This window comes from Fukomys damarensis, unplaced genomic scaffold (assembly GCF_012274545.1).
Source record: "Fukomys damarensis isolate Sample0158 unplaced genomic scaffold, DMR_v1.0_HiC HiC_scaffold_16, whole genome shotgun sequence".
NCBI classification, from domain to species: domain Eukaryota; kingdom Metazoa; phylum Chordata; class Mammalia; order Rodentia; family Bathyergidae; genus Fukomys; species Fukomys damarensis.
Window position 1 is genome coordinate 136040563 of NW_022900928.1, and position 10327 is coordinate 136050889.

The 10327-nt window shown below is 51.6% G+C and overlaps 1 protein-coding gene across 1 annotated transcript in view; it reads right to left on the reverse strand.

Moving 5' to 3' along the window:
• The window catches only part of LOC104849986 (THAP domain-containing protein 4), a 14691-nt gene extending 4364 nt beyond the window's left edge, over positions 1-10327 (reverse strand). Inside the window, exons 1-4 of the mRNA XM_010606662.3 lie at positions 10236-10327; positions 3622-3781; positions 1225-1334; positions 809-912 (exon numbers count right to left, since the gene is read on the reverse strand). Coding sequence (XP_010604964.1) covers positions 809-912; positions 1225-1334; positions 3622-3781; positions 10236-10239 — 378 coding nt within the window. The 5' untranslated portion in view covers positions 10240-10327. The remainder of the gene's footprint in view (positions 1-808; positions 913-1224; positions 1335-3621; positions 3782-10235) is intronic.

The following is a 10327-nucleotide window of genomic DNA, read 5'->3' on the forward strand; positions in this document are numbered from 1 at the left end:
AAAAAAAAAAAAAAAAAAAAAAAGAATCAACCTGACAACCACAGAACACCAGGCCAGGGCTCTGCACATACATACAGAACAAGAAATAAGTGGCCAACAGGCATGCAGAATGAGTCCCCTCGTAAGTCAGGTTCAAAACACAGATGAGGTGGTGCGGTGGCCTGAAACCCCTGCTACTCCTGATGCTGAGGCAGGAGGACTGTGAGTTTGAGGCCAGCCTGGGCAACTCAGCAAGACCCAGTCTCAAAATAAAAAGGGCTGAGGGCCAGGGATTTAGCTGTGTGTCTCCATGCCTGCCTGACAAGTGCAAGGTCCTGAGATAGATTTCCAGTACCAAAAATAAAAAGGAGGGGAGCTCAGCATGTAGCTCAGTGGTGGAGCGCTAACCTAGCATGTCCAGGGCCCTGGGTTCCATCCTCAGTACAGAAAGAAGGGAAGAAACCAACACCATCTTTTATTTATCCAATTCAAAAGACCAAAGAGTCTGAGGTAAAGGAGAGGGTGGCTCCCTGCAGTGCTGTGGGACTGTAACTGTCAAGAAGAGCAGTTTACTAGCAGCCAACAGAATGCGAAATGCAAGACGCCTGCCCCTGCAGCTCACCTGGGAGAGGTGTATCAGTCGGCTTGGACGCATCCATACACTTGGGCAATACGAATATGAAGGTGTTTGTGAGACTGACAAATCTGAAAACAACCTTCATGCTCACCATGGACTTGGGACTGAATGAGGGACAGTATGAGAAGTGAAAAAGAAGCAGACAGTGACCATGAAAAGGCCATGCTATGGACACTGATTTAGGCGGCTCACCTGCTCCACATGGGGCTCCTTGGCGAAGGAGATCCTGGCAATGGAGTGAGATGCAATGCACAGCTCCTGCCCATTCACCTCGCCCTCCTCTACCTCCACAATACCTGCAGGGGACAGGAGTCACTTCTGTAATCAAGCAGGCCAGGCTTGCAGCATATGCAGCCCCTCCTGAGGCAGGTGCTTCATGGTGGGTCCCGTCTGGACTTCAGCCCTCCCGCCTGTGCCCCCTCTTTGAGCTCTAAGAGGAAGGGGTAAGGTGGACAGGCACCCTGGCTTCTGTCCACTTCCATGCCCACCAATGCCCTAGGCACTGCCCCTCCCAGCTGGGCACATCCCAGGTTGCCTTGAGACCAGAGCAGCCACAGGTAGGGACACCCCGGAGGTCACCTGGACAACTTCCTGGCCCAGAGGCGCACCTGTGTTCTGTGCACTGATGAAGGCCACCTTGTTGGTGTCAGGCTTGAGGCGGATGAAGCCGCACTCCCTGTGCATGGGCTTGCGCGTGTCTGGATGGAAGGAGTTGAACCTGTGCGGAGGAGAAAAGTGAGGAGCACCTGTGGGTGCCAAGAATGTAGTGGCAGGGTTCCCCTCTGCCCTGCCCCAGCCACATTCACTGCCTTCTGGATGGACCACTGACTCCTGAACACAGGAACTGCTCTTCTTTATTTGGCAGTACAGTATGGGTACTGGGAACTGAACCCAGGCCCTTGCACATACTAGGCAAGTCTCAGGCACTGAGGTATAGGCCCAGTCCTAGCCCCTCATTTATTTCACTCTTTATTTTGAGACAGTCTTTTTTTTTTTTGGTTTTTTTTGAGACAGGGTTTCACTATATAGTGGAGACTGACCTGAAATTCACTATGTAGCCCAGGCTGGTCTTGAACTCACAGTGATCCTCCTGCCTCAGCCTCCTGAGTACTGGGATTACAGCTGTGCACCACCATGCCCGGCTTGAGACAGTCTTGCTATGTTGCTCAGACAAGCCCTGACTTTGCAACCCTCCTGCCTCAGCCTCTAGAGAAGCTGGTATTCCAGGGACACCTCAGCAAACCCTGCCAGGAACTTTTTTTTTGCTGAACATGTGATGCAACCTCTCCCTAAGGCCCTGTCAGTTCCTACACCTCACACAGACACTGTGGGGCAGCTACAGTAAAATCTCACTCTAACAGGACTGTCCTCTTTCCTAACATTTAATTTTATCTCATTTTTTAGTACTAGGGATGGAAATTTAGGGCTGTACTACTGACCTACATCTCCAGCCCCACTTACTTTTTTATTTTGAGACAAAGTCTTACTAAGTTGTCCAGTGTGGACTTGAACTTTTGATCTTCCTCCCTCAGCCTCCTGAGCAGCTGGGATTACAGGTGCGGTGGCAGGTCTTTTCTTTTTAGAGCTATATTCTGGGCTAAGGGTCCAATCAATTCATTTGCACTCAGGAGGCTGAGGCAGGAGGTTTGTGAAGACCTAGTCTGAAAAAAACAAACAAAATAAAAAGATCACATAAAGGATCTCTGATTTCTACCACCATGCTGATTTAGTCAGATTCTTTATGGTATAGGTTTTTGAGACAAGGTCTCGCTCTGTAGTTCAGAATGTCTTCAAACTCACTATGTAGCTCAGACTGGTCTTGAACTCTTAGTGATCTTTCTGCCTCAGCCTCCCAAGGGCTGGGATTATAGGTGCATTCCACCATACCCACCTTAGATGCTTCACATTTAATTGTGCCCTGGAGACTGGAAAAAGGAGCTTTGCTTTTTATACTTCTTTACTGTTTAAACTATACAAAAAAAAAAAAATCTCTCAACCACTTCCAAGCCCTGGTGGCTCTTCAGTCTCAGACCCTACGTACTATCTGTCCTCTGAGGTGTGAGGACAACTGGAGGGCCTCAGAGGGTCTGTGCTGTGACTGTGTCTACATGTCCTCCAATGCTTCATGCAGTCACAGGTGGAGCTTTTCAGAGCTGGCTGGATCTAGAGTGTGTGAAGCTAGGATTAAGGTGTGTGACTACTAAAATCAGTCCTCTGATTGGTCTGTCATACTTCTGGGTAGGAACCCTGGGTGTCAGTGCTACCTACTCCCTAGGGCAGGTAGCCTAGATAAAATGTAAGGGACAGAAAGAGGGCTACAGTGGTTACTTGTCCCTTGTGACTTGCTTGTTGCTCACTGCGTTCTGCCTGCCCTGCTTTGCCATGAACTGTTTCTCCTCTGTGATGCCACCTTGCCTTGGAACCAGCAAACTATCGACTGAAACCTCTACAAACTGTGAGCTAAATAAACCTCTCCACCTTTAACTTGGGGTTTCAGGTATTTTGTCCTAGCAATGAGCAAAGTAACCAAAGCACCTGCTTCTGAGCATGGGCACAATGTACAGCCACAGCACTCGCTGTTTGCTTAGGCCCTCAGCTAGCTGGGGTGCATCTCAAGAGAACTACGGCCTCTTCCTTTCAGGTAACACTGGGTGATGAATACAGGACACAGAACAAGGTTGGCAATGTCATGAAATACAGCCTGTGTTCTTATGCATTCACAAATGAGCCTGTAATGTGGTGACTGGTTAAACACTTTCAAAACTGTCACACCAGGGCCGGGGATTTAGCTCAGTGGTTCAGTGGCCTGCCTTGCAAGTGCAAGGACCCAAGTTCAATCCCCGGTACCAAAAAACAAACAAACAAACAAACAAACAAACAAAACTGTCACACCAGAATGTGCCATCTTTACTAACTGCGCAGGAGACAGACCGGGCTCCCTCCCCCTGCTTGGCTCCGTGTCCACCGGCCAGCTCCCTCAGACACGGGCTTTCGTGAGAACTTACGAGAAGTTGAGCATGGGCTGGCCCACATGCGAGATGTGTACCTCCTCCAGGTAATGGAAGGGCTGCAGTGTCGGAAAGGTACCGGCCCCTGGTGGGTCCGACAGCCAGGTGCCCAGCATCCAGGACAGTGGCTCCACCACAGGGTTCATCTTGGGAGGCTCTGAGGGCAGAGGACAGGTCAGTCAGTGTGGGGCCTCCTGTCCTCAGCCAGAAAAAAATCTGTTCGCTAACAGAACCTTGCCGTTTCCGGGGGAAACCACCAGGGGTCCTGGGGAGCAAGGGGGAGTTAGAGGCTCCATGTCCTTGGTAAGGGCTGAGAGTATGCCCACATCCAGCCTTGTACTGAAAGTTAGTGACAGAAGTAACAAGCAGCAGGAAGAAAATGAGTTGGGCATGGTAGCACAGACCTGTCATCCTAGCACTCTGGGAGGCTCAGGCAGGAGGTCTGCAAGTTCCAAATCAGCCTGGCCAACTAAAAGACTTAGTGAGACCCTCCCTGCCTCAAAATGAAAAATTAAGAAAAGGTCGTGCAGATGCTGGGGGTAGCTCAGTGAGGAGCCCCTTCTCTCCAGGAAGTCTTTCTCAGCTACTGTGGAAGTCCACAATGATCCAGGGATGCTGGAACTCAGAGAGAATCTCCCTGGGATGGCAGAGCAGCACAATGCGGACACTGGCGAAAGCCCCTGGTGGGGATCAAGAATAACAGATTTGGACTGCAACATGTCTGTCACCTGCAATGGGGAAAGAGTCCAGCGCTGGACAGCAATCGCTGCACACTACCAAATGGGACCAGTGATTCACAGAGAGAAGCCAAGATGTAAAGGTCAGCACACAGTGGAGATGGAGACGGTGGGATGTGGGGTGTCATGAGGTGTTGTAAAGGGATAAGGATGGCAGGGTCCAGGGAGGCACAGGGTGCAGCGGGCCTGGAGGAGAGAAGTCTGGGGTGAAGCACTGTGCAGATGGGTCTTGGTGGGGGCCTGGCCTGGCTTGGGAAGGGACAGCAGAGATCCTACTGGCAGAGGAGGGTAGCCTGGGTCAGGTGGCAGAGGTGAAGGTGGCTGAAAGGACAGGTTCTGGATCTGCTCTGCTGGCATGGTACGGACGTGGAACATGGGGGATAGAGAGTTACCCTGAGGATCGGGGTTTGGGCAGCTGAGAACACAGAGTTGCCACCACTTGACAGAAGAGCTTTGGAGTCTGTGGAAGAGTTGGGGCTCATGATGGACACCCGTTGCAGAGACTGGTGGCCCTCAGGCTGAGGCCTGATATCTGTAGGATGCACTTAGGAGCCGGCCATGGCCTTGCCTTGTAGACTTTTACCAGGGTCAGTGCTGACCAGAAATGTCCTCTATAAACCTCAGGCCTCTCATGGGCTCTGGGGCCTGTGTGTTCAGTACATGCAGGTGGCCTCGCTGGCTTCCACCCTGCACCACATCAAGCAATGCCAAATTCAGGAAGTCCTGCCCTGGGATGTCCTCACCTGCCTGGCCCTAGGGCTCAGCGGAAGGACGGGCACTGGGGCAAGCCTGGCACAGGGACTTGGTCTGTCCGTGATCCAGTCTAGGAGCTGGAGTCAGCCCTGCTGTCCGTCCCCCAGTCCTGATCTGCAACCTGGTTTGAGACACAGCTGGCCCTGCAGTGCCTCCCCAGAGGCTATGACAGTCAGGAAGCACCTGCTGCATCCACTGGCCAGGAGCAGCTCACCAATGGATGAGAGCCCTCCTCAAGCCCCAAGAGGGTACAGGGAATGCGGCCAGGTCCTGTCTGCTCAGGAACGCTGGCAACAGAGGACAGTGCCACCAGTCTGGTCACTCCTGTGCTGCCACTCTTCCCATCCTGGTAGGGTCCCCTAAGGGAACAAAGCCGGCTGGCCTAGCAGGGACCCAGCTCATCCTCTTGCCTCTGCACCCTGGCTGCCATTCACAAGGCCAGAAGGAGCAACATCCTCAGACACGGAGCCACCTCAGCAGCTGCTTCCCACCCCAGTGCCCATGCCCATCCCCTGCCTCTCAGTGGCCACTTCAGCTCCTGGGACAGGAGAGTATCTTCTGTCTCAGCCCCTGCCTCCTGAGTCATCACTCAGTGGCCCTGGTACAGGACCTGGCATGGCCCCTGAGGGGACGCCTGCCTTCCCCTCCCACTGCTCACTGGGGCGTCCTCACTGAGCCTGCTCCTCAGGCACAGGCAGATGGTGGAGACCAAGAATACAAAGAAAGAAGCCAGGCATGGTGGCGCACACTGGCAACCCAGCCTTCTGGGAGGTGGAGGCAGAAGAATTGCAAGTTTGAGCCCAGCCTGAAGATGGTGACTTATCGGCTTTGTCTCAAAATAAAAAATAGAAAAGAGCTAGGAACATAGCTCAGTGCAAAAGCCCTGGGTTCAATAGGTAGTACCCCCATAGGGGGGAAAAAAAAGACAAGACAGAGAAAGACACTGATCTTACTCTTTCTTTCTTCAAAATCTAAAAGCCAGGAATAGTAGTATTGGCCTATATTTTTAGCTACTCAGGAGGCTGAGGCAGGAGGACTGCAAGTTTGAACCAGCCTGGGCAACTCAATGAGACCCTGTCTCAAAAAATAAAAAGGCATGGGGATGTAGCTTATTGATTTTTAAAAATCTGTTTGATTTTCTGGTGATATGAGGTAAGGTAGTAATATTTATGTCTTTCAGATTTAAGGACAAAAAACAGTAATTATAAAAGCTTTCCCCTGAATGAGATTTTTTTGGGAAAATGGGTCATAGACACAGTGCGTGGCCATCACAGTACACACCCTGGCCATGGGAAGTGGGGGCCAGCAGCAAGGGAGGCAAGAAGCTCAGCCTCAGTGGTGCCCGTGGGGAGGAGGGACCATTCACAGCACAATGGGGATCAAGTGAGTGGCTTAGGGCCCTGGGACTGCCTAATACCACAGATAGAAAAGCAGCAGGCCCCTCTTGCACAGGCAGGACAGGCACACACATCCTGGACACTCAGGAAGAGACACATGTTCCTACTGCCACCACTGTTGGTAGAGAGGAAGGCGGTTTGGGCCAGCGTCAGCAGAGGGTGTGACACAGAGAGCAGATTGGCCAACACTTCACCATGCTCTTTACCTAATCATTAATCATTTCTTCACACAGGCTCTCAGTGACCCAGGCTGACCTTGAACTGACTACCCCCAGCTCAACCTTTGGGCTAACATGGCCTTTAAGAACTGAGTGGGGTATATGGAGAGTGAAGACCACTCCCTATAAATGCAAGAACTTGGGAAGGAAATGACAAGAAAACAGAAAGCGAACCATGAACTGCAGACTTTGGGAAAGAAAAAAAATTAACATGGAGCCACAATGAAATAAAGGCGAAATGGGAGGAGCATGGGATAGGACAGAAGGAACACAGCAGACAGGGTGAGGAGAGGGCATCCTCGCTGCAGGGAAGACGTCCTGCATCGCCTAAGGCGAAGCAGCCCAGCCACTGCACCACTAGTGCACTCATCAGAATGAAGATACTGCTGTGCCACTGACAGGAGGGACAGTTCCGCCCCAGGGCTCATCCAGACAGGACCGCCTGGCCACACGTGGGCAGAAGACACCAGGCCACCATGGTGGAGTGTGGCAGCTGGGATCCTGTGGTGACCACAGTTTTCTGCATTGTGCCCAGGCCGAAGACCTGAGCCATCTGGCACAGTCTCGGGACCACAAGGGAGGTTCTGCAGTGTGGCTGGCTGGCAGGTGTGCCACGTACACTATGCAAAAGAACTTCAAGTATTCTAATAATCTAAAAGTAGTTGAGCTGGGCATGGTGGTGTATGCCTGTAATCCCAGAACTTGGGAGGCTGAGGCAGAGTTCGAGACCAGCCTGGGCTACATAGTGAGTTCCAGGTCAGTCTCAACTACATAGTGAGACACTGTCTCAAAAAAAAAAGAAGTAGTTGAAATGATAATGTTTGAGATAGTACGGAGTTAAAGAACACATCATTAAAATTAGTTTCACTAGCTTCTTTTTACCTTTTTAAAGTAGCTGTTAGGAAGTTGGACATGGTGGTGCATAGCCTGTAATCCCAGCTATTTAGGAGGTGAGGCAGAAGGACTTAAGTTCAAGTCTAGCATGGACAACTTAGAAACTTAGTGAGACCATTTTAAAACACAAAAAGTAAAAAAGGGCCATGGATATCTCAGTGTGAAGGTCCTGGGTTCAATCCCTCATGCTAAAAAAAGACTACTAGGAAATGCTTACATGAAGCCCAGTTTCTGGTTGCACTGGATGGGCAATGTTCACATTTAGAAGTGGCCACACAGTCCTGTCATCTATCCAGGGCTATGCTGTAAGACAGACTCTGCCAGGAGTGCAGGGCATTGTTGCCACTCCAGGACAAGGCACACTTGCTGTGGCAAAGCTTCTGGCATTTCAAGAAAAAAAATGCCAGGAATATAAATTTGGGGATTAAAATATTTCATTTTCAAACAACATTGGCTGTGGGGTGGGAATGGTGGCAAACACCTATAATCCCAGCACTCAGGAGTCTGAGGCAGGAGGACTGCTAGGAGTTTGAGGTCAGCCTGGGAGACATAGTAAGTTCAAGCCCAGTCCAAACTACATAGTGAAATCCAGTCTAAAAGCCACAACAACAATGACAGTGCTATGTGCCACATCTCCTCAACCCTGGCTATCACAAGCCAGAGCCATTGGGGCTGGAGTCTTCACAGGCAGTGTGGTAGGACAACTCCCCAGGTGTTGGGGCCCCTGCTGCCCCTCAGCCAAGGCCAGAGCTACCCAGATCTGGCACACACTCTTGCCCCTTCTGCCAGCTGCCTCCTGACCCTCTTCCTGAGCTGTGTGTGTCAGTTTTAGGTTGTCTGAGTTTCACAGGGAATGTCCCCAGTCCCCTGAGCCCCTTGGTGGGGATGTGGTCAATGCAACAGTGCACATACAGAACCAAACAGCAGAGCCCACTGCTGATACCTGGAGAGCCCGGAGGTGGACTGGGCTGGGTAGGAGGACAGCAGTTGGTCCTGGGCAGGCACAAGGCCTCTGCCAGCCTGGGCCACAGTGCCCTCCGGGACTTGTTGGGGACCTTCCTGGAGAAAGGGACAGTCAGGGGTTTCTGCCATAGCCCTCCCTCCCTGCCAGGAACTGGATGCAACACCCCGCCACTCTGAGAAAGCACAGAACAGGAGAGAAACAGCAGGAGCCATGGTGGGGAGCTACTGCAGGGCTGGGCTCAGAGAATACCCTCTACTCTTAAAGAATGGCAGGTGGCGACAGGAGGTGACAGAGAATGGTGGCAAGGCCTAGAGGATGGCTGGCCAAAGGTGATGGGGGAAGCTGTCCCTGGAGGCTCAGAAGTCAGATGGCCCAGGCCTGCAAACCCACAGCACCTGATAGTTCCAAAGGGGGCCACTGGGACCCACAGGTCTGCAGTAGGGCCTGGCTCTGCCAGCCACCTTGGGGTATGGGTATAGGTTCACGATCTGTCCCTGCCATGCTCCGTGACATCATGTGACCAGGTCTGAGTGAGGTCTTACCCAGCGGGAGATGCGCTGGGACACCAGAGCTGGAAGTGGGAAGCATGGGCCAGGACAGAACTGCTAGGATCAGAATACAGGAGGAGGCTTTGGATGCCATGTGATGAAGGGGCAGAGGTGCCTAGAGAAGGGCAGCTGTTGGTGTGGGACACCTGGTGAGGGGCAAGTGCAGGTGCCTGGACCACAAGAGCCAAGAGTGGACAGTGGCCTCAGACCACACAGAATCATCAGGGAAGGGTGGCTTGGCCAGGGAAGCATCCATGGGAGGGGCAGGCAAGGAGGTGGCTGAGTACCAGAACCATACACCAGAACATGGAGACTGTCCTTAGGCTGAAGTTCAACAGGTCCTTCTGGAGGAGGAACTACTGATGCAGAATGGCCCCTCCTTCATACCAACCCAGAGAGTGAAAGAAGCAGGACTCAAAAGATGCTGAAGAGCAACAGGTGCTGGGAGGGGAGGGCTGCAGGGTGGCGTGCTCACCACAGCGTCCCTCCTGCTGGCAACTACGAGGAATGCGCCTCACACCAGTCCCCTAGCTCCCTGTTCTTAACAAGCCTCCATGTGGACAAGGACAGTGGACCTGGCAGTAAACATTCACTGCTTCCTCCCTCCCCTTCCAGGGCACCTCACCACGCACCACGCTGGCTCCCTGCCCATTCCTTAATCTCAAGCTGCTCCCCTCATGGGACGGTGCCAGCACCTGGCCAGGCTCCCGCCGCCCTGTTTTCTCTGAAGTGTGGGGTGCCAGTCAGGACAGCCAATAAGATGGATCATCCTGGAACAACACAGCAGGTTGCTTACAGGAGCCCAGATACATATCAAACTCGACAAATCGTATTCTTCTGTATTCTACTCTATGTAGATCAGACTTTATCAGAAAAGAATGAAATGCTAAAAATGAAAGAAAAAGTATGAGAAAGGGTCTAGCCTATTTGCAACTTTCAACCTCTGGAAATAAATCAAGATAGGCTTGTCTGTACATTTTTTTCCTAATTTCATTTTTCTTTTATTAATGTCTCAACCAGAATGCAAAATAAAAATTTAAATACTGTGCAAGAAATTTAAACTTTCATTTTTTGGCCCGAGATATTGAAAGCAGGCTTACCCATCCCTAAGTTTTCTGAACTCCAACAGCTACCCAGGAAGGTTCTTCAAGGTTGTTTTCTGCCAACTGACAGGAAATGTTTGCACCTGGCT